Source organism: Phaseolus vulgaris, chromosome 7 (assembly GCF_051622355.1).
Source record: "Phaseolus vulgaris cultivar YP4 chromosome 7, ASM5162235v1, whole genome shotgun sequence".
Taxonomy (NCBI): Eukaryota; Viridiplantae; Streptophyta; class Magnoliopsida; order Fabales; family Fabaceae; genus Phaseolus; species Phaseolus vulgaris.
The window spans coordinates 42453397-42478006 of NC_143504.1; the positions used below are offsets into that span (position 1 = coordinate 42453397).

The 24610-nt window shown below is 35.0% G+C and overlaps 1 protein-coding gene and 1 long non-coding RNA gene across 4 annotated transcripts; both read left to right on the forward strand.

The window, feature by feature from the left end:
- The first annotated feature begins 393 nt into the window (after positions 1 to 393).
- Positions 394 to 12396, forward strand: LOC137828589 (NAC domain containing protein 52). Of its 2 annotated transcripts, XM_068635227.2 has the most exons (4): positions 394 to 964; positions 1169 to 1458; positions 1742 to 1954; positions 11487 to 12396. In XM_068635227.2, the coding sequence occupies exons 1-4, from the start codon at positions 730 to 732 to the stop codon at positions 12135 to 12137; spliced, it is 1389 nt and encodes a 462-aa protein (XP_068491328.2). In that variant the 5' UTR covers positions 394 to 729; the 3' UTR covers positions 12138 to 12396. The 2 variants fall into 2 exon arrangements, with proteins under 2 accessions (XP_068491328.2, XP_068491329.2); XM_068635228.2 differs by lacking the exon at positions 1742 to 1954.
- A 3643-nt stretch (positions 12397 to 16039) lies between these two features.
- On the forward strand, positions 16040 to 16771 carry LOC137828590 (uncharacterized). Of its 2 annotated transcripts, XR_011083915.2 has the most exons (3): positions 16040 to 16212; positions 16307 to 16378; positions 16469 to 16771. It is a non-coding gene; the product is annotated as an uncharacterized LOC137828590 (long non-coding RNA). The 2 variants fall into 2 exon arrangements; XR_016523578.1 differs by lacking the exon at positions 16040 to 16212 and having other exon boundaries at positions 16239 to 16378; positions 16469 to 16680.
- Positions 16772 to 24610: the final 7839 nt, after the last annotated feature.

Below are 24610 nucleotides of genomic sequence, written 5' to 3' on the forward strand. Positions count from 1 at the left end.
ATAATGTACATTATTTATTGTGTACATGAAAGTTGAGTGAATGCATAAAACTAAAAGAATAGAATAGAAATTTGAGAAAGTATGAAGATAGTTTGTTTGGCTTAGAATTATTGGTGTGAGGAGAAGCACAATCCTCATTTGTCCTCAAACAGGATTATAACAATGACAAGGATGGGCCACAGATGGGAAATGTGCCTGAGGATGGTCCCAAATTATTTTCTCAGGAGAATAAAAAGAAGTAAATAATGGAATCATTTATTCACTTCCAAAATCTATAGCAGTAAATAGGTAAAAGAGAAAAAAGAAAACCCAATCATGTGGTTTCCCAAAAAGCCCCATTGAATCCATATCTACATTTAATTATTTATTCATATGCAGTAATGCAATCCAACTAAAGAAAAAATATCCAAACAAAAGAAAAAGGGTTGGATTATTTTTGGGTTGTTGAGTTTCAAAAGAAACAGCAACACAACATAGCACAGCACAAAGACAACCTTAATTTTCATTTTGGAAAAAGTTATAAAAGAAAAAGAAATTAGAAAATCTAAATTCCTGGAAGCCACAGAGTGTTAGAATTTCTTGTCATTGAAGGTACCCCTCTTTTGTTGCTTGACCCTCAATCAAAGACCCATCTTTTCCGTTTGGCGTAGGGAACTTCAACACTGAAGCCCTAATCACCATATCCATCCACCTCCACATCACCCCTTTTGCTGCTCCTTCACCACCAACATGGGTCGCGAAACTGTGTTCCTTCCAGCCCCACCAACCACTGCCACCACTGCAGTGAATCCAGTAGCAGCACCAGCTACACCACCTACTTCTCTTGCTCCTGGTTTCAGGTTCCACCCAACTGACGAGGAGCTTGTAATCTATTACCTGAAGCGCAAGGTTTCTGGCAAAAGCTTCCGATTTGATGCTATATCTGAAGTGGATATATACAGGAGCGAGCCCTGGGACCTAGCAGGTCACTCCCTTTTCCTAAATATTTAAAGTTTCTCACTTTTCTTTGCTTAAATTTGGAATTTTTACTGTTTTATTTTAATGGGATGTGTGTTTTGTTTGGTTTCTCAGCTGCTTCACTTTAATGGATTTTCTGGATATTTTTCAGTTTTCTGATGTTTTTTATTTTTGACTACTGTGAATGATGGTGGGTTGAATGTTTGTTTAGATAAGTCGAGGTTGAAGACCAGGGACCAGGAGTGGTATTTTTTTAGTGCATTGGACAAGAAATATGGAAATGGTGGGAGGATGAACAGGGCTACCAACAAAGGGTATTGGAAAGCCACTGGGAATGATCGACCAGTGAAACATGATCAAAGGACTGTGGGATTGAAGAAAACTTTGGTGTTTCACAGTGGCCGAGCTCCTGTTGGAAAGAGGACTAATTGGGTTATGCATGAGTACAGACTTGTTGATGAGGAGCTAGAGAGGGCTGGGACTGGATCCTCTCAGCCTCAGGTGAGATTATAAAATTAATTTTAGAAATTGAAGTCTGAGATGACCCCAAACTATATGAATTTGTGCTATGCAGCAACTGGGGGCTCTACTTGTTTTCTTGTTGGTAAAATAAGGAGCTTAGCTTAGTTATTTTATGTGGTTCCCAAACCAAAATTGTGGGTTTTTGGGCTTTGTTCTTAAGTAAATGTCGAAAGAATAGTTTGCTATGTACTGCACTATGGACATTGTTATTGTGTTACACATGGTTAATCATTTTTGTGCATTTCTCTTCTGGATGGAGAAGGATGCCTATGTCTTGTGTAGAGTATTTCACAAAAATAACATAGGACCTCCAAATGGACAACGATATGCACCCTTTGTTGAAGAAGAGTGGAATGATGAATCTGGAATGATTCCAGGGGCAGAGCCCGTGTATAATGGCTCTGTTGCCTACCAACCACTTGTTGAAGGCAACGGTGGTGTTTTATGCACTGAAGGGAGAAATGGTGTTGTACAGGTTAGCTCCCTCCTAACTTTTCGGTTGTATATTCTGCATGTTATTAACGATAAAGTTTTTGGATTTATATTGGAAATTTGTTGATGCTTTACATTTAATTTATGCGCAACCGTTGAATATTTATTTATAAAAAACACTGTTATCAATGGTGGTTGACAAAAGGCCAAAATTCTACCATATAAACATGCTCCATTGCAGCAGCCTCTGGTGCTGCCATAGCAGACCTCCCTTCACAAATTGCCTATGGTGATAGGCATACCATCTGCTGCACCATTCGACATGGTCCTACCATTTAACAACACTGTTAAAAAATGATTGGAGATATGAAAAGTTGATGATAACACTGAACTTCAATGTTAAAAACTTTATCGAGGGATTGGGTAGCTTTGTTGCATTTTTTAGCCTTCTATGTTAAGGAGGAATCTTTATTCTCAAAATTCATTTCATCTTCCTTTTTGCCATAATATTTAGGAAAAAAAATAGTAGAATTGATATCTGGTCCGCTTCAATTTAATACTTTGATCAGTTGTAAATGTGCAATAAGAATGTTCCCCACGTTACTTCAATATTTTGTCCGTTTTTCTCCTTTCTTCCCTTGGTAGATTCTTTGTCGTTTGTATTCCACCGCTTTCTTCGTTGTCGTCTTAATGTTTTCTTTTTCTTTCCATAATAAAAAATATATATTCAATGAGTTATAAGGTTTTTTAGGTTTTTGTCTTATATATATATATATATCAGTTTATTCAATTCCAATGAAAAAATATCAATTGATTTAATGGATTTTGCTATTCCTTTTTCATTTGACCTAGATTTTAAGAATTGAAAATCAATCCATGCAATGATAAAATTTTAGTAGATACTGTTTGATTTTTCAAGTGGAACAACTCTTCTTTTTTTCTCTGTTCTTTTAATTTAACTATTCTTGAGTGGAACAATTTTTCATCTTGAGCGCTGAATGTTCATTGAGCTTTCTGAAATAGGTGATTGCTTTTTCTAACTTATGTATTCATCTTCAGAGGAATCTTGCAACATGAAAGCTTGCATTTTTTAGATAAGTAATGTTTAAAGAACAAAGTGTGACTCAGCTAGCAAATTTTGCATTTTTGGTTTATCTTATTTCGGATAAATAACTGCTTACTGTTGCCATATTTCTAAGAGAGCTTTTGAGAAAAAACATAATTACTTACCCAACATAATTTGTTTCCAAAGATGCACCAAGCTCTGTTTGGGTTACATGTGGTGTAAGTGGTTCAAATGTCCGTAACCTATAGTCAAAATAAGGAACCAGGAGATCCATAAAACATTATTTTTGTGTTTACTTTGGACCTTGATGTTGCAATTCTTGATGCCCGTTGTAGAAGTGGCATTGTGGAAACATGTGCTATTTATGAGTCTGTGTAAGATCATGGGATTCTTTAAACTACCAATTAACTTCCAAAGACAATGGGACAGAAACGAGCAAGCACTCATTTTAGAGTAGAGGGCCATTTTAGCTTGAAAAAAAGGTGAAAATGAAAGATCTTGAATTTGTGAGTACATTTGTTTGTTTCACTGACTTTACTCTCCTTTGTGAAGGCACAAACCCTTTCAAAGACAAAACAAGATATGGTTGTCACTTTTTTCCAAGGCCATTGATTTAGTTGGGTATGGTGTTGCCATCAACACAATGATAAAGAAGTTGCAGCAAAAGTTCTAACAGCAAATGGTCATGGTCGGCAACCTAAATCCACAAGTTGGCCATAGATGATGAATAAAGAGACTGATTTTGCACCATTGGAGTCAATGTCCAAATATTTTACTCTTCTTTGTGAGTACATTTGTAGGAAATAATTTGTTTCACTGACTATTCTCTTCTTTGTGAAGGTGTGAACCCTTCCAAAGACAAAACAAGATATGGTTGTCACTTTTGTCCAAGGCCATTGATTTAGTTGGGCATGGTGTTTCCATCAACGCAATGATGAAGAAGATGCTGCAGAAGTTCTAACAGCAAATGGTCATGGTTCCGCAACCTTAATGCAAATTGGTCATAGAGGATGAATAAAGAGACCCATTTTGCTTCGTTGGAGTCAATGTCCACATATTTTTTATAGTGGCAAAAATTCAAAGAACAACCTTTTTTAGCTCTACCAACAAGCCCAACATTGAGAGTCCTAATTGTGAGTTTGTGACCAATAGGACCTCTCCTTTTCAGTTTTACATCCTTTGAAGTTTTGTGGTTTCTTTGTGAGGGTGTACCTATGTAGGAGTTAGGTTGGGTTAGGATAAGTGAACACTGGGGAGGAATTGTTCCTTGATAGAAGGGAGAAACTCCATAAAAGCTTTAATACCATCTACAATTAGCACATTAAGGGCTTCGTTAGTTTCGAATTTGATTCTTGCATGGATAGATGATGTTTTTGTTGGTGGCACAATAAAGAAGCCTGAGGTATCTAATTTGGAATATCATGAAACCAAATTACCTAAATGACTTTAACAAACATGTGTGCTAGAGGTATTGGTTTGGTTGTATGTGTTAGGAACCAAGAATTGAAAAGAGAAAGAAAAGAAATATTTTTATTGAAAAGAACAAGTAGGAGAGCCCTCTCTTCTCCAAGGGTTTCCCTTCACAAAGCATTTTTCCTTTCACAAAGAGCTGAACCTAGTGATTTGTTCATCTTCAACCAGGATCACAATCCTTGAGCCCTTTTTTGGAGCCTCTTGGCACAACTCCATCCCCTCCTCGAAACTTGAGATTTGTACCTCTATAACGATTCCGCAAATCCCTAAAATTTCTTTCATTCTTTACTATTTCTTCAATATCAATAGCTAACCTCATATTGCATAAAATCTTTTGGGTTGTGTGAACGCACCTTCCTTCTAATGTTTTATGTAACCCTGCCAGAAAAATTCCCCAACATTTGCTCATTTGTTGTAGACGGAGCTTAAGCAACCAACAACTCAAACTCATGAACATATAAACACTTGTGTTTTGACTCAATGCTACCTATCTCTTATAGATTGAACCCCTTCTTCAACCTTGAAACCTCCTTAATAGCATTGTGGTCAATTCCTCCCAAGAAGGATTCTGGGAAACCTTGTGCCAACATTGGTACCAATGTACTACATTTCCTTCCATACTAATGATTGTGATATTTCTCTATTGCTTTAGTTGTTGGACCTAAATAAATTTTCACCCTTGTGATGCAACCAATTGGGTCTTTCCTTTGAAGGTAGGTAACTCCAACTTCTTAACCCACGTGTGTGGAGCTTCTTTTGATTCATAGAAGGTCATCATCCCCCCATTTCTTTTGTTATATTTTGTCATTGTTCTCACCCTCTTCAAGGCCAATGACCTGTTTCCATCCATATTTTGAGTATCTCCTTTTATGTCATTGATGTCTTCTACACTCTTCTTGTTTTTAGCAATGCACTCATTGATTGTTGGTTGTCCTCTTCAGTTTTTCTATTGAGGATTCCAAAGTTGTGAATTTGGCTTCATCTTGATCCATTTCTCTCCAATTGGGATTCGGTAGGTCGGACCAATTTGTTAGGAACTAGGCATTGGATAAAGTAAGAAAAAAAGAGTTTTATTGAAAAAAAGGAAAGAAAAGAGATAGGAGGACACAATTTCCTCCTAGGTTTCCCCTTGACCAAGGATTTCTTCTTTCAGAAAGAGGTAAAACTCAATCTACAAAAATGAACCTCCTTTCTCGTTCTTCTCACAATGTATTTATTACTCTCCTTTGCTTAACTGTTCTATAAGACCACTATTGGACTACCCATAAATATATAGTTTCACGCACGAGTTGCCACTCTCGGCTTGAGGGGTGTGTGTTGAAGATCCCACATCAACTAGAGATTAGGACATTTCATAGTATATACGTGAGTGCAAACCTCACCTTATAAGCCGGTTTTATAAGGTTGAGTTAGGCTCAAAATCCACTTCTTATTACATTCTATTAGACTTCTCCCCAAAATTACAATTATTGGACTTTTGTTCTCTAATATAGTAATAGGGCTTTAGGCGCAATATCTTCCTTCCTAACAATATGATAACATATGGTTTGTAATTAAGTAGGATTGTGATTGTGATTGTAATTTCTAAAATTAGGGTGTTGATTATGTACAAAATTTGTCTTGTTTCCTTAGTTTGGGTTATCTTATTTGGATCTTGTGTATAAGTATCAAGCAAAACATTTATTCTTTCTTCTAGATTTTCAAGTTCGTATAAAATTTCCTGATTTGAAGGCCCTACTTAAGTATTCAAATCTTACCTACCTTCATTGCATGATTTTTTTGGCACATTCAATGTGCCCTTAGAAGTGTAAACCGGTAAGGTAGCACTATTGGTACCTTTGACCTCCTCTGTTGCCACATCAAAAATAAATATTTTTATTTAAAAAATAATTGAGGCATACATATATGTATATTCTTTTAAAAAAATTGGGAGGGGGGGGGGGGGGGGGGATTAAGTCATGGCCCCTCCCTACTAAGATCCGACACTGTCTACCACCTTCATGATCGATCTAACTAATGATCGTACTAGGAGAATTGTCTTGTTAAGATTGATTTATTGTTGAAGTTTGGTTGTCATCATAGTTATGACATGCTAACAGTGGCACGAAGAGTTCCAACTCATGTTTGATTGTACTATGTTTACAACCACAATCATTGCAATGTTAGAACCTTGGCTGTTAAGTCTGTTTTCATTGGGTATGCATCTAACAAAAAGGGATACAAGTGTTATAATCCCTAGACTTTTCATGCCTTTGTGATTGTTTTACCATGGATGTTACCTACAAAGTTGTCTTTTACATTGGTTCTCGTATTCAAGTGGAGAGTCATCGGGAAACTAAATCTCAAAGATTTCGCGCTCTCTCCTTACGTAGGATAATATGGTAAAGTTGACTCCTTATGAAGAAGTTGCTATTGAAGAATCAATTGCAGATCCCGAAGAAGCAGTTGCTGTATAGAACATGGGACTAGTATAAGTACCAAATGAAGCAAATAATATTGACAAATACTACCAACACTAGTATCTAAGAAGGAAAAGACCACGTGATATTAATGATTTTTTTTGGAAAGAAAAGTGTTCTTGAGGCAAGTATTCTATATCTCATTTTTGTATATACTAATCCTCTTTCTATACAACATTAGTGCTTTGTTTCAACTATTATTGGGATTTCCAAAGTTGTTCAAGATTCCTAGAGGATGAAAATTGTGTCGAGTCATGAATGAAGATATGTGGAATTAGATGGATATACACATAAATATCAATTTGATGGTATATTGGGTTGATACAAGGGAGGTTGGTTGGAAAATAGGCATACTCAAACATATGGAATAGACTATGAGAAGACATTTGTTCATTTACAAAGATGAATACCATTAACATTACTCTCTCATTGGTAGCTCACTTTGGATGAGATCTACACCATTATGTTCTAAAAAAATGCATTTATGCATGGAGACTTGGAGGAGGAGGCGCATATGGAGATCCTAGTAGGTTAGTAATGGAGGAAGGAAGGTGTATATAGGTAAGACACTTTTTCTTTGCATGCTTGGTTTGGGAGATTCACCCTAGCTAGGCTATCTTAAGGGTACAAGGGGAGTCAAGGTGACCACACTTTCTTCACAAAGTATGCTGAATATTGATGATATGATTGTTGTAGACAATGAAGTTGAAAACCAAATGCTGAGAGAGAGGTTAGAAACTTCGTTTAGAATTTTGAAGTATATTCTTGAAATAAAAGTTGCCTAGTCTAGAAATATCATCTTCATCTCTCAGAGAAAAGAAAACACATCCTTGATCTTCTTAGAGAGACAATCATGCTAGACGGTAAACCATAACCATCTACAATGTCCATGGAGTAGAATCATTGGACAGGAAGCAAAGGAGAGCCCAAATATACTGAAGGCATCAATGTGCAATGTTGTCAAACTCGAGAATCATAATAGGATCGAAAAGGGGGATAAAAATTCTTAACTTGACTCATAAGAGTTAGGAGTATACAGATAATAGAAGCAAAGACAAAGCACAACAGAGAGTGAGCATAACAAAGCGACTGAAACAAAGAGCGAGTGTCAATAACTGTGAAAGCATCATTTACCATGATGGTTGTGAGTGTTTTGATGCCAACAATGGTGAAACTAGTGGCGATGGGAGAATCATGAGTGTATTGTGGCTATCAATGATAAAAGTGATAGTTTTTCGACAACAACGATAACGTCAACATCAAGAAGTGTGTATGCCTCACAAGTCTCCTTCATTTCTGATTTGTGAATTATAAGAACCCTAGCAGAATAAAAGGGTCAAATGGCACAAGTGTTGGGCTTTGATTTAGGTAGGGTCGGGTCGCCTTTTAACCAACAATGGGCCATCAAACCCTATCTTCTCAAGACGGAAGGATCAACATGGTGCACGATCCCATGATTCAGCGATCAACGTCATGATCTCGCAACAATTTGTGCTCCCCTCCTCGACTTGGCATATGCATCAAGTCATGAGCTCCTCTGTATTTGCAGGATTGCACGAGTTTGGGAGTTTACTCGCAATTTTGACAACATTTTCAATGTGTAAGACATCTAATAGTAAACAGGACTTCCAACACTTCATGACAAGTCTAGAGAGAGAAATTACCCATGAAAGCATGCATAGCCATAGAATATGAATGGTTGATATAGATAGAAGATCTATCTTAGGATATTGCATGTTCTTAGTTTGAAACTTGATGACTTGGAGGTGTAAAAAGTAAAAATTGTGGTTGCATGATCAATAACAAAGGTAGAGTTTCAAGATCGAATGAAATAGTTGGTGGATAGACAATTTCACACAGGGGATTTAGTTACGTTAAGTTCCATCTCTATCGTCAAAGATCTATTTCTCATTGGGTTAATGCTCAATTGACACTTAAGTTATATGGGCCCTTCAAAGTGTTAGATCGTCCTGGTGTTATGGCTTATTGAATTGATCTTCTCGTTGGGTTCATAATTTATAATGTTTTTCATGTCTCAGGAAAACATGTAGGATCTGTGGTCATTGCTACTTATATTCCTTCCAACATTGATGCAAGTTTTGGTTCATGTGAACATAATACTATTTTGAATAGGATGATTTGTCAAGAGGAAGAATTGGACTATGACTAGATTTTTGGTAAAGTGGAAAGATCAACTTCCACAGGATGCCATGTGCAAGTTTTACTATGATCTTTAGAGGAGATATCCTTCCTTGCATCCTTGAGGACAAATGCTTTCAAGGGTGGTTAATGATAGAAAAGAAAGGGTAAATAGAAAATTGTAATAGTTGAGGGCTGACCCAACTGAATTGTTGGAGAGTGCATTACTATAGTTACTCTTCAACTACATACAGGGAAAATGATTGAATAGTTGGGTAATCAATCATCTTGTAACAAAATTTTGGTACCTCTGTTTCTCAGTAAGAAAACTTGGGGATTCTTTCTTCATCTGAGAATTCCCTATTTCCTTCCATAGTTCTTCATTTGTGAGGAATTCCTAGAACTAAAATTCCCAGAACTATTGTAACACCCTTATCAAACTATGTACAATTTTAATTTGTGATTTGGTTCCTTATTTCCTTGATTAGATTAGCCTCACTTCGATTTATATCTATGTATTAAATTTTCTACCTTTCAATCAAGAGAAACAATTTTCAACAATTCAGTCCTTCCTCTCTTCTCTAATTACTAGTAAGGTTTTGCATGTCTTTGTGCTGGGAGGTTAAGGGTCATGCTAAGTAAAGACTTTTAAGGCTTTGGTACAGTGGTTGCTGAAAATCCAGGAACAAAGAAAACTTTAGATGAGACAAAATCTGAAGTGTTTGAGATGTGAAAGGCCATTGGTTGAATATTGAGCTCACTATAATCCTTCTTTCGGTATATTAGAAAGGACTCTACAGTTTGTGTGTGTAATAAGGAAGGTTGTGGATCTGTGGGAATTATGTATTCGGAAGTATTAATAAGTAGACTTTAAGCCTAACTCAACTTCATAAAACCGGCTTATAAGGTGAGGTTTGCACCCACTTATATACAATGAAATGTCCTTATCTTTAGTCGATGTGGGATCTCCAACACACCTCCTCACGCCGAGAGTGATAATTCGTGTGTGGGATAACATATTATGGGTGGTCCGATAACGGTCCAATAGGAGATGGCCTGATAAGCCCAACAAACATTCGTTAGGATAGGCTCAAAAATGACTCTGATACCAAATTATGAAATGAATTTTAAGCCTAACTCAACCCCATAAAACCGGCTTATAAGGTGAGGTTTGCACCCACTTATATACTAGGACATGCTCTAATCTCTAGTCGATGTGGGATCTCCAATAGGAAATATATTTGCTTTAAGCCTAAGGATTCCACAGGACAAGAAATCTTCCTAGCACCCTTTTAAAACTGGTTTCTAGATTTCATTATATTTCTTATTTGATTTGATTAGGAGTCTAGTACTAATTAATGAGTGTACGCTTTAGTCATACCGTATCATTACACATCATATATCAATCAATATTTTATTACTGTTCTCTTTGTCATTCCTTCTCTACCTAAATTCCTGTAGTTTCAAAAGCTCCCAACATGGCAACATATAGTATAGTGAAACAGCCGTAGTCACCTTTCAATTGCAAAATAACATTTGAATCGTGAGTTTTGTTATGTTCACTTATCTTAAACTCTAGGAATTGCATCTCTGTTATTTATGTTACTTGGTATGATGGATCCAAGATACCTAAATAATGCAACTTGTGTTATATTATGATCTTCACTTTTTCACTTTCTCTAATTGGAAACCATGAGAGTTCAAAAGCTTCTATCCACGTACATCTCTAGCTGAAGTATATTATTTGCAAAAGGCATAATATTGTCTGCTGGAGATGCTATACAAGGACATCCAAAACTGAATTATAATAATTAGGAAAGATAAAAGCTCTAAGTTGACGGTAGGTGGAAACTTATAGAGGTCTGGAAATTCTTTTGACTTTACCATGTTTTGCATTCTAGGGTGTGATGCATGGCACTGAATTCAAAATCATTTGGTTTTCCTCCTCTCTCGGTTGGAAGTTACCGTTATACGGTGACAATTTTTATGGATGGGGTAATTTGGAATTGCTTATTCAGCAACCTGTTGATGGTGCTGTTGATTTTATTAGTAGAAGTTTTAGCTTCTTCGATTTTGGTGAACAAAACTAAACTCATCAAATATTTATTTTCAGTATGTGTTTTAGTAGTCTTTCTTGCTTCTTAAGATTTTCAGTTTTAACAACATATTAAAAGACGATTGACTCAATTGTGGATGGTGGAAGTTTATTTGTAATATCTTTTCAAGCATATGCTTTGTATTGCAAAGATATAGTTCTAAGTTCTTATTATTACAGTACAATACAGCTTTTATTTTATGAAGTCTTGATGTGTGGCAATTGTAGCAACCCTTCACTATTCAAAATCTTCAATTTGGATCTGAAATTTGATGTTCTAAAGTTATTGATTCTGTTTTATGTACTATTCACTGGCTTCACATTTGGTTGTGCTCTATTGTAGGACACTCAATCCCACAATAAGGCTCCGTTTGACGTGAACAAGCTTCCTATAGAGACTCAAAATCTTCTAGCTGTGTGCAAGAGGGAAAGCATGGCTGAGTATCCATCTCCTGAAAAGGATGATAATAATTGTAAGCAAGTGGATGAGTACCCTTCACCTCAAACAGACAATCCAAAGCCTTTCTCTCAAATATACAAACGAAGGCGGCATAACTTGAACTCCAACCACTCTAATGTTACTGGAGATACAATCCGAGCCAGCCAGGATCCATGCTCCTCTACAGTAACAACTGCAGCAACAACACTCCCAACCACCACTGCTGGTGCCGCCACCACCAACACTGCACCGAAAAAACATTTTCTGTCTGCACTGGTGGAGTTTTCCCTGCAAGAGTCCCTTGAATCTAAGGAAAGCCTTGCTTTGGTTAAGGCACCGGATTTTGAGGCCGAAAACCTGGAGGCATCCATGCCTCCAAGCTCTGCCAAGTTCATCAAGAACTTGCAGAGTGAGGTCCATAAGCTTGGAGTCGAAAAGGAGACAATGAGGTTTGAGATGATGAGCGCTCAAGCGATGATTAACATTCTCCAGTCTCGACTTGACATTGTCTGCAAAGAAAATGAGGATTTGAAGAGGAGTGCCCAAAAACCTTAGACATTGGCAGTGGCATGCCCTTGTAACAGTTTAAGTTAGTTACAGCTGAGTAATGAAGCTCGGTTAGCGAACATTTTATTTTTCTGAGTAAGAATTTTAGTTCGTTTCAATGGCTAAACTTGTCAGTGTTACAATTTGAAACTTGTCATTGTGTATGATATGACTTTCAATTTCCCATTGCTGTGACAGTGGCCATGCTAGTTCTTGTTTCTCTGATTCAATAGATTAGCATCTCAAATTGAATGCTGAAATTTTATAATGTTGCTTCCATTGAGTGTCAAGGCACTTGCACAGGTCATATTTCAAGTGATGAGAATGCTTTTTAACACCTTGTTCTCTTCATATTTTTCTCTTTTTATTACATCACACGTACCTTAAGATTTCTGAGAGCTTGGCATTAAAAGTTCACATATGATTTATGCATCCACACAAAAAAACTATTGAAAGTTATATTAAAATGTTTGTGAAAGAATTTCCGCACTTGAACACACTATGTTAATTTATAGGAGTATTATAAGAAAATTTAAAGTAAAATGAAATTATTACCAAAATCTTTCCCATATCCTATTAATTTTCAAAAGGACTGTTTTAACCTTCTTTTAAATGACTTTTGGATTATCTTTTTTGAAGCTTTTTTTTAACATATTTTTTGTAATTCATAAAATATATTTTAGAAAAAATAGAATAAAATTTCTAGAATATATATATGTGATTTGGAATGTATTTTTTAAAATAATTTTTCTGGAATGTGTTTTTAAAAGAACATTTATGAGATGAGAACAAATTAGGTGGGGTGTAAGAAGAACATTGATGGGGTATAGAAAGAAACACCCATTCAATGGAGCAGCAAGGAAAATAATTGAAAAGCTTTTGTTTTAATAAAAGTCATCTATTTAGAGGTAAGAATTAAGTTTTTTTTATGAGCATTGATGATTATGACGTTTTTATGGTTATCGAAAATCAGGATCTAGAAGTGTGCTACTGATTCATCAATCTGGAACTGAATCATTTTGTTTTTCGGATGAGGGATGTTCCAGAAGCAAATTTTGCATAAATTGTTGATTTTCAAATTGCTGAATCCGGAAGCATAATTTATGTTACAGATTGGTGGATCTGGAATGCGTTTTTTTGAATAATGGATTTTTGAATTCAAAATACATATTTTGAATTACGGATTGGTGGATTCGAAATTTTACCAGAAGCGCCATTCCAAAATTTTTCCAGATTCCATAATCCAGAATGCAAAGAAATAAATATGGATTCTATATTTCATAAAACTATCAGATTGTATTGTCCAGAATAATATGTATGAACTACGAAAACGAAAATCTGAAAAAAAAAAATGAAACTGCATATCAAAAAAACAAAAAATTTACTTACCTTCTAGAGAAACTACTCTTCTCCCACCAAGTTTCCGAGACACCACCCTAAACCACCAACAGAAATACGAGATGAAACAGTGTCGCTAAAAGAAGAATGGAGTCAGTGAGAGGCAATGAAGTCCACTAGAGAGGAATGGAACGATGCTGCAGTGTTTTTCAAAAGAAAATGAAAAAGAAAAGAATAGTTTAAGTTTAAAGCATTTTAAGGTTTTTAAAAAATAATAAGAACAATTTTGTCTTTGTATAACTTTATGGAAGTGCAAGAAGAAAAATATAGGGGTGTAAGAAAAAACTACCGTTAGATAAAAGAGGATAATTTCTTAAATTTATGACGTCAACAAAGATAATTCTTAATCCGGTTATTTATTTTACCATATTCCTGAAGAACATTTTTCGTCATAATCTTTATAATTATTTTATAAAAAGGAAAACATAAACATTGATTCATTAACATTCAGACTAGTTTAACGTTTTTATTTAAATGTTTAAGAAAGGCTTAAAATATTTTTTAATTATTAAAAGCTTACTTATATATTTATTTTATTTTAGAAATTGTTTAGATTAATGGGTCAAACTAGCTCATAAAATATCCTACCAAACACACAAAATGATGGTTTATTGCTGTATATACTAAGCATAACAAAATGAAAGCGACCACAGAATGAAAAAAAAGAGCATTGATGAAACAAAATAGAGCAGACAACCAAATAATATATATATATATATATATTAATAATATTTTGACACCTTACTCCATTTTACACCCACAACAAAATATTTATATTTATAATAAAAAAAATTTTAAAAATAAAAAAATGTCCTTAATAAAAATATAAACAAAATGTAAAATGTTAAAATAATTTTTAAAATTAAAAAAATTAAAAAAATTAAAATATTAATATTTAATGGAGTGTAGGTGGAGCAATGGTCAAAAAATCATTTTCCATATATATTCATGTGAAAAAGAAGAGAAAGAAGTGACAAGAAACTACCCAGCTACAAGAAACTACCCAGCTACGCACAATAACACATATAGAACTAAAAAATTCAACCTGTTATTGCTAATTAACTCAAATGTTATTCATCAGGGTTTAATGATCTTAATGCATATAGCACGCAATATGAATGGCATCAACCAAATTATCAAGAAAACAAATTAATATGCAGGTCATCTTAAAGCATGAACCAGGAGCCAAAGTACCAATAAGAAAACCAGATATGATAAAAGAAAAACAGATAGAAAAGGGTAAAGTAGGAGGAGGGACCAGACTCAAGGTGGGAGACATGGCTCTTCGATAGAGTTTCTTTGTGTTTGTTGATTGCTTCGCTTCTTGCTGGATGCTTGTGTATGTTGAATCAACTTGAAGAAAAATGAGAGTATTTTGTGAGTTCATTGTAGAGTGGTTTTTTTATGCGCTCTGTGATGAGTGGATTCCCCAAAAAAATGTGCTTACTGTGGTGAGTGTTGTGTTCTGATATCACTAGAAATAGTGTTTCCGTGTGGCTCAGTGGCTTTGTTTTTTTAACCTAGATAATGATCCTCATTAGTGATAGCTAGATACAATAATTAACATTGTTATTTCATATATAAAGTGTAATCATATCAGAAAGAAGGACACAGAGAAAGAAGGACACAGGTGTGTGTATATATATAGAGAGATAGAGAGAGAGAGAATCCTATAGTTATTGATGATGAAAAAAACAAAAATCATGATTTCAAACTGAACAAAACACTTATGAAAAAGGGATAGAAATATAAATATAACTATAACAAATGATATGATATAAAAGAAGGTAATAAAAAAAGAGTGTTTGTTCGAGTTTTGTATGAGTGAAAGAAAAGTGGTGGGAAATGTAGGACGTAGGAGGGGCTAAGGGGTGGCAGAATGGTAGAATGTTGGGCCAGAAAAGGAAACCATGGGAGACACTGGAAAGAGAATAGCATGCACCAACATCGACCCTGTCCTTTGTTTTTCTGTCTCTGTTTACCTTTTGCGTTCATCACTTTTTCATTATTTAACATTTTACCATTTTCACAAATGCAGAAAGCTTTAATTCCTTTCTCATTTTAACAGCAACTTTTTTAAAAACTGGTTTAATCAAATCACATAATTAAAGGGTATTTTACAATGTTTTTTTATGCCAAAAGGTAAAGATCAATATTTTCTCATCATTCTTTTCTGGAATTGAATTTTCTCTTCAATTTGTTTTGATTAAAATATTATCCATACAATTACTAACAAAATTATATTCAAAAGAAATTTAATCAATTCCTCTTACTCATATTTACTCATTAGTATAAAAATATGAAATATCATTGTATATAGGATTAGCAAAACGGGTTGTTCAGTGGGCCGGCCCGCCAACTCCACATGCTATAGGCAGAGTGGGTTAAAGTTTTGAACCCATCAACCGTGTTGATCTGATCTGTTAATCCCTGTCAAATCATAGACGAAGACGGCGGGCCGACTCGCCAATTCATGATGCATATATGTTTTTCAATTTTTATTTCATTCATACATAGCAACACACGTGTCCTTCTGTTCTTCTTCTCCTTCCTTCGTAGATCTTTTTTCTCTCTTCTCAGACCCAGTTCCATTCCACTTTATATTATTCTTTAAATTCATTTAGTTAATGAATTTCATTTCTCCTTGCGTGTTGTTTTCACTGCAACACTTAAGAAATCCTAGAGGGTGAAGTTCCTGCTCCGACAAGCTTGAAGAAATCCTAGGACGGTGACACTGCTACTCTGACGATATCTCATTGTCCCCCTACATGTTTTTGCAGATGCTCTAAGTTCTCTGACGCAGTTATTCCAACAAACCTTAAGAAACCCTACATGACACCACCACTTATAAGGTTTGAATTCTTTTCCTTCCTATTTTCTCTTTTATTCTCCACAAGCTCATCTCACTCACTCATTTAACTCTTCAATTTTCTCTTTGTTAGGAGAATAACCGAGAAGAGAGGTCACCAATCATCTATCACAATTCACAATGAAGGTAACAAATTTATTTTCATTTGGCTAAACTTTTTGCTTTGATTTTGATATTGGTTGTATTGTACTGGTGGTGTATGCTTGTAGTGTGAGTGAGACTTTGTAATAGTGACTACAAAAGTATTATTACACCCTAGGATTTTTCTATTATGTTGTCATTTAATTATGTATATGAGTTCTAGGTTATGAGAGGCATTGTTGGATGAGTATGTATGTGACAATATTGAGCATGGGATTGCTTGAATTTATGATCTTGTTTGGATTTTTTTTATTTATTTTGATCAACTTTTTGTTTGACTTAATATTGATTTATTATTTATTATGTGGGTTGTTCTCCCTGTCTTTGTCTTTTTAAATACACTGATTAGTTGTATATTAAAAATTAAATTTACTTTTTAATTTAAAATAGGATTGAAGATCATAAATAATGGATGACTCAATTAGTAAACCACTTTGTATGTTGATGTGCATGTATCTAAAAATGAGGCTGAAGATGTTCTTAAAAATGAATCTCAAAGTGTTGAACCTGATAAGAAAAATCAGAAGTTTACAACATTTTATTGTTGGAAATTCTTTACTAGGATTGGTGTTTCTGTTTATGGAAAAGAGAGGGCAAGGTGAAATGGTTGTAACAAAAAATATGCAATTGGTGGTAAAAAAAATATGGGACTTCCCTTTTAAAGCATTATATTAAAAAATATAGTAAAAACAAATCTGAAGACGTGAGTCAAATGATTTTGGACAAGTAAGAAAAGTTGAAGGCAAAAAAAATAAAAATCAAATGGTGTCCTGTGAATTGTGTGCTAATTTAATTATCTGATATGGTTTATCATTCAATTTTTTTGAGCATCCAAAACTTAGAACTTGGATAAGTTATTTGAATCGTGATGCAACTCTAGTTTCTAGAAATACTGTTAAGAGTGATGTATTGAGAATATTTATAAAAGAAAAAAAGTTTAATAACATTACGAGTAAGATTTGTTTAACTTCTAATTTATGGACATCTTGCACTACTGAGGGTTATATTAGTTTGACAACACATTATGTTGATTTAAACTGGAAGTTAAGTTGCAACATTCTTAACTTTTACCATTTTTCTCCCCCTCGCATTGAAAAAAGAATATTTTCTATCACTTTGGATAATGCTTCTAACAATGATGTTTTTCGAAAAACTTTAAAAGGTTAGCTTGTTTTTCAAAATTAATTGATTGTGATGGTGAGTTCTTTCATGTGCATTGTTATGCACACATTTTAAATTTGATTGTTCAAGAAGTTGAAGGTACTTGGTGATTCTTTAGATCAAATTAGGGAGAGCATAAAATATTTTAGGAGTTCTGAGAGTAGAATGATTAAATTTAAACAATGCCTTCAAAAAATTAGGAACATAAATGCATCAAGTTGGTTGTGTCTAAATGTTCCTACAAGGTGGAACTCAACTTTTTTTTATGTTTCAAAGTGCTCTTAAATACCAATGTGTTTTTGGAAGCTTACACCTAGTTGATGAGAATTATCGTATGAGGAAAAATGGAAAAGAGTAGAAAAAAAAATCAGTGTTTTATTGTTGCCATTTTATGATATTACAAATTTGATTTTGCCATAAGTTATCCTACATCCAAATACTACAAAAGAAATGTGTATGTGGTGGAAGTTATTTTCGTATAAAGTGACATTTATAAATGCCAGAACAATATAAGTGTGTGGCGGTTCCTCATACTACCACAAATTTGACTACCACAAAATATTTTTAAATATCATAACATGTTCAGACTATTACAACCATTTTCCCTAATCAGTTTTGCTTCCATCACTTGATCTTATTACTTGATTAGGTGATAAATCACCACTTCCAACATCTAGTGCCTAAAATAAATACAAAATATTTGAAGTTAAGAATTTTCAATGTTTATAACTATAAAATAAAGGAAGACACCAATAATAAAGATTTAAGTATACTAAGTTATACCTCATTGATGGGTGTATGCACCAAATTAGCTACCATTGCAGCAAAATGTTTTGGAACATCTTTTTTTGAAGCAATATATACAAGCAATGTTTGCATTTGCTTCTTCATAATTGCGAACTCACTTTGCATTTGGACTACCTTGTCCTCCACATTTGATGAAGTTGAACTGGATGAAGCATAGTTTATACCACTTAGCCTTGTTATGGATCTTTTAAAATCAAGACTGAGACAAACTCCATATGATAGTCCTCTAACTCGACCAAGATGCTCCTCACCAAATATGAAACCAATTGGATCATTTTGAGATATATTTTAAGCAGTTTCTGGATTTATCAACATTAGCTCATCAATTTTTTTTCTGTATAAAATTGGAAGTAATGATAATTATTTTCAAAACAACATACTTGTCAGACGAACAAAGATTACAACTATATTCTTGTCAACTACAACTAATCCCATATCCTGGAGTGATATATTATGACACCAGTTCCAAAAAACTATTGTGAATCAACACCATCAAGCGTACAAGAACCTACCAATAAATTAGTAAACCAGTATTACTAGATATACAAAAGGATCCACGAAAGAGTCAATTCCTTATTGAGGCTACATATGAAACCTTGCAAGACTAACCATCAATATAGGTATCTCTAATAACAATTCAAGATTTAATACTTACAATCAAAACAACACGTAGGTTTAGTAATCAAACATTTCAGACCATCAATCAATATCAAATCAACGAATCATAACAACAGATGCCCAACTAACTAACTAACTAACATTATAGGAAACAAACAATGAATGTTTTCAAATTATACCCCAATCTCCATAGCCTCATCATTCACATAGATGTCATTTTTCCTTTTATGTGTAATCTTCCACATTTCAGCTCGTCCAATATGTTAGGTTCAATAGTGTCAAAGTTCAAGAGAGGGGGGGGAGGGGTGAATTGACCTTTTAAAAGTTTCGCACAGAATCAGATATTGTCACAATACACAGAAAATAAATCGATTTATTTAGCAATGAACAAATTTGTTTTTTTACTGTTTATGTACTTTAAGGCGTTTATCCCAATTGAATAAACTTTGATTTTAAGATTGAGTTAGATGATCTACAGGCAAAGTTCAAATTGATTTTTGCAGAATTAAAACAGTGAGCTTCAGCAATTAATCACAACCTTTGAATACAAAGCCAATGCTTGTTTTTTAAAACACTTGACAGATTGTATTAACCTTCACAGGGCATGAAATTTACTGATGTTTCACCACATATGGATTTATGCAGAAGTTCTTTAGAAAATCAAGAACAGTATATACGTGCCCAGAAAGAACAGATTCAATTACAATTGAACAGATTTATTTCTTGACAGTTTAGTTTATTCAGCAGTTATTGAGTGCAGAGATTAAGAGAGAATGAACACAAAGCAATTATACTGGTTCACTCCAATGAGCTACATCCAGTCTTCACCTAATCCAAAGTGAAATTCACTAAAACACAATTCAAACAATTACAAACACCACTGTTCTTGAACCCTACAAGAACATGGCAAACCTTGCTGAAAAACACTATTCCAGCACACACAACTCTTCAAGAAACCCTATCAAGAAGAGATTACAACCACACTTTTACAAGAAATGAAATATGAAACGAATACACCTGATAGAGGATGCAAAATTCTGCCTTAGACCAGTAGAACAGATTGCTCACACAGTAGCAACACCTCTAACCAAGCCCTAGAGCCAACCAAGAACAAGCACACTTTGTGATTTGGAAAATCTTTCAAGGACACATGCTAATTCTCTGAAAATCCTTAGTTCTCTGTTGTAAAACTTCTTTTCTCAATTGTATGATTCTCCTTTGAACGTAAGAACAAGCTCTCTTTTTATAGAAAAACAACTTATAACAGATTTTCAAAAAACAGTTAAAGCTGTTACAAAAAGAACATATTGAAAATAAAATGAATAGATTTATTTTCAAAAGTGGTTAGAGAATCTGTTATGTGAAGGAGACTTAGTCAAACACTCTGGTACAAGGATAAAACGAAAAAACCTTTTAAGGTAAACATAGCACCAGACTAAAAAGAATTTATTCATTTACAGATGAACAAATTTATTTTTCAAAACAATAACAGAAACTTCTTAACAAGTGAAACACAATCGTTTTGATGGAGTGAAAACTTAGTCAAAATACTTGATGCACAAACCACGATGTTTGAAAACACTTAATCAAAGCATCAGCTTAAGAAAAGAATCTATTCATTTAGAAAAGAACAGATTCATTTTTTATGTAGTAAGGGTATTTTTGCAAAACATGTGAAAAACAGTTTCAGAAAACTTGTGCTTGCTCTTATCACATGGTCAGGGGTTAAGAGGTGAGTTACCTAGCAAAAAGCCTACTCTAAACAACCTCTAAACTATACCTAAGGCATTCTTAAAGCAAATGTAAATACAAATGAAATTTACACAAATGGCTTCATCAAACACATGCCTTGAAGGGGCATCAACCATCTTCAACAATCTCCCCCTGTTTGATGGAGACAAAACCCCATAGCTCTGTTGCTTTAAGAACCTGTACTGCACCAAATACCAAACTAAAAGGTTGAAACAATGCATAACATGTGAATCAGTTTTAAGGTACAAAATGTAACTTCCTGTATCACCTAGCTTCACCTAGCACGGTGAGCTATTTTTCTCCCCCTTTGGATTCATCAAACAACATTTAAGCATAGAGAAAGATAAAAACAGAAAGATAACACAACCATATTAGTCCAGAAACAAATACAAATTGTTCCACATTGCAGAAATATAAACTGATAAAGGAAAGCATGGAAAGCAAGATACTTCTAATCTTTGTAGTATAATTCTGCCAGTTGCAACTGAACTCCTTCAATTTGATCATCAAGATACTGAAACCTTGCTTGAGTTGTCTCAAAGTATGCCCTCTATTCTGCTGTCATGGCATCAAGGCGATACAGAACCTGCCTCTCAAACATGGATAAAGGTTCACCTCTATATTCTGGAGTTTGATAGGCAACAATAGCATTTTGATGAGTTGCAGCATCTTCTTCATGCATTGATTGGAGAGCAGGTGAATCTCCTCTGATTTCTACAGATGGAGAACTCATCCTTTGACTTCCAGCATGATCAGCAGATGGCTCTTGCCCGTAGGAGTGATGGATAACATAACATGAATGTTCTGCAGCTTGAGCAGTGTCATCTTCCATGGGAACAGCCTCATCTCCATCTTCATTGTTGAGGTTTGAGGCTCCATGTTCTTCTTGAGGATTTTTGCCTTTGAGAAACACCCAACAGTCCTCCACTTTATGAAACCCCATTTTTGTGAGAGTTGAGTTGTCAATCTCACTTACAGCTTTGATGGTTTCATTTCGCTAGGCAACTAGACGTGGAGTTAGGTTTAGATTATCTGCATGGAATCTACTTATACTTTGGACAGGGTTTCTCATACAACTTCTGTAATATTGGATTTTGTTGAACTCCTGAATTCCACTTGTGTTCCCTTTTCCAACCTTTAGACCAGAATATTTGATACCAGCCACTGAATTCCAAACTTCACTGGTGACCTTCATCTTGATGCCTTTCACATAGGATACAATGTTCTTTCCATCCAGAGTTAGATTTGTGTAAAACACTTTAACCAAGTCAGGGTATACATTACCAGTTAATTCCAGCAGCTTTATCAGTTTCTGATGCTTCAGTGCAGACCTTGTTTCAGCCAGTTTTTCAGATTTCAGCCAGTTGAAATCCAGCACCTTGGGTATGTTGATCTGTTTTCTGCTCATCTCGTGAATGTAGGCATTGATTCCTTCTTCATCTCCAGCAAACCAACTTTCTAGAACTCCCTGAAAGTTGCTTTGGCTTTCCTGGTTTTTCTTTTTCTGTCTTGAAGAGGAAGCGATGGTTGAACCAGATTTTTTCTTTTGATTTAAATGGTGAGCAACGAGTAAGGGCAGCCAATGTGGGTAGCAATTTCACACATATTTATATTGAAAAAATGAATGGGTTGATGGAGCAGTTAAGAACAGATATGCACGAGGATTTTATTCTCTGAAAATGTGTAGAGAATCTTTGAAAATGTGCAGCAAATATTTGGGGTCACGATGCACACATATCACACCAAAGTCATTCAATTGTTGTCTTAGCCATATGGTTTGAGCACAACAACTCCCTGCTGCAATGTACTATGCTTCAGCAGTGGAGAGAGCAACATATGCCTGTTTTTTGCATTGCCATGAGATCAAACTTGATCCAAGCAAGTGACAGATACCACTGGTGCTCTTCCTATCAATTTTGCAACCTGCAAAATCTGAATCAGAAGAACCAGTCAAACTTAATGAAATGTTACCTGGATACCACAAGCCAACTTCTTTAGTTCCTTGAAAATATTTCATAATCCTTTTGGCAACATTGAAGTGTGATTCTTTAGGAGCAGATTGAAACCGAGCACACATGCACATTGCAAACATTATGTCAGGCCTGCTGGTAGTGAGATACAGTAGGGATCCTATGAGTCCTCTGTATTTAGTTTCATCAACAGGAATTCCAACTTCATCATGATCCAAGTGACAGCTAGTTGAGAAGGGTGTGCTGATTGGTTTGCACTTGTCCATTTCAAATTTTCTCAGCAGATCCTTGCAATACTTGGCTTGATTCAAGAATATGCCTTCCTTGAGTTGTTTGACTTGCAAGCCTAGAAAATAGTTCAACTCACCCATCATTGACATTTCAAACTCACTCTTCATGATTTCCACAAAAGTTTCACACAATTCTCCATTGTTTGATCCAAAAATGATGTCATCCACATATACTTGTACTAGAATTGTGTCATCTCCTTTGTTCTTAATGAAAAGGTCTTATCTGATGTGCCTCTGTCATAGCCTTGTGAGGTGAGGAAATCACTTAGCCTCTCATACCATTGCCTTGGAGCTTGCTTGAGCCCATAGAGAGCCTTTTTGAGTTTGAACACATGTCATGGATGCTGATGGTCTTCAAAACCTGGTGGCTGTGAAACAAATACCTCTTCATTTATATAACCATTCAAGAAGGCACTTTTCACATCCATTTGAAATAGCTTGAACCCTTGGATGCAGGAGAAGGCAAGTAGTAATCTAACAGCTTCTAGCCGAGCCACTGGTGCATATGTCTCATCATAGTCTATTCCTTCTTCTTGATTATACCCTTTAGCCACTAGTCTAGCCTTATTTATGGTAATCACCCCATGCTCATCCATCTTGTTTCTGAATACCCATTTTGTTCCAATGATATTCATTTCAGGTATTCTAGGAACAAGTGTCCATACCTCATTTAGAGCAAATTGATTCAGTTTGAGGGCTTCATTCAGATTTTTGGGCTCCACTTGAGATACAAAGGCCATTGTCTCACAAAAGTTATTCAGGGATTTCCTAGTTGATACTCCTTTCTCAATGTTCCCAATGACATTATCAAGGGTTAGATCTCTTGGGGTTTTCCATTCTTTTGGCAAACCTGCAGAAACAGTAGGTTCTTAGATAACATGTGAGTCAGCAGTATCAATATGAATCGATTTATTTTGATTTAAATCAGATTTAAATTCATCACATTCAAGGTCATCTGCAACAGTTTTAGATATGCTATGATCAACTTCATCAAATACAACATGCATTGATTCTTCTACTATGAGTAATCTTTTATTGAAGACTCTATATGCATGATCATTCAAAGCATAACCAATGTGAACACCTTCATCATATTTAGCATCAAACTTACCTAAATTCTCTTTGCCATTATTCAATACAAAGCATTTACACCCAAGCACTCTAAGGTGACCCACACTAGGTTTTGATGGCATTGAGCTCTTCTCTTTTACGGTTTTTGTGGTGGTTTGCGAAAGCTTCAATGGGTTGTAGGTGGAGCAAGGCTCTCCTAAGAGTTGTGGTAGCCTTGGAGGTGCTTGAAGAGTAGGAGTGTGAGAGAGGTTCGACCAGCTCTCTTTGGTAGGTGAAAGGGTTGAAGATTAAAGACCTAAATCTAGAGAGATTCTAGGCAAGAGAGTAAGAATGACACATTTTGGCAGCATTTCATTACTCAAATTAATCTTGGATTTACATGAGGTAGGCTCCTCCTTAAATAGC

Bases quoted from the DNA above. Each gene is read 5' to 3' on its own strand.
- LOC137828589 (XM_068635227.2), top strand. From the start codon at position 730: ATGGGTCGCGAAACTGTGTTCCTTCCAGCCCCACCAACCACTGCCACC. The intron at 965-1,168 runs GTCACTCCCTTT...ATGTTTGTTTAG, and splicing joins CGAGCCCTGGGACCTAGCAG to ATAAGTCGAGGTTGAAGACC. The intron at 1,955-11,486 runs GTTAGCTCCCTC...GCTCTATTGTAG, and splicing joins GGAGAAATGGTGTTGTACAG to GACACTCAATCCCACAATAA.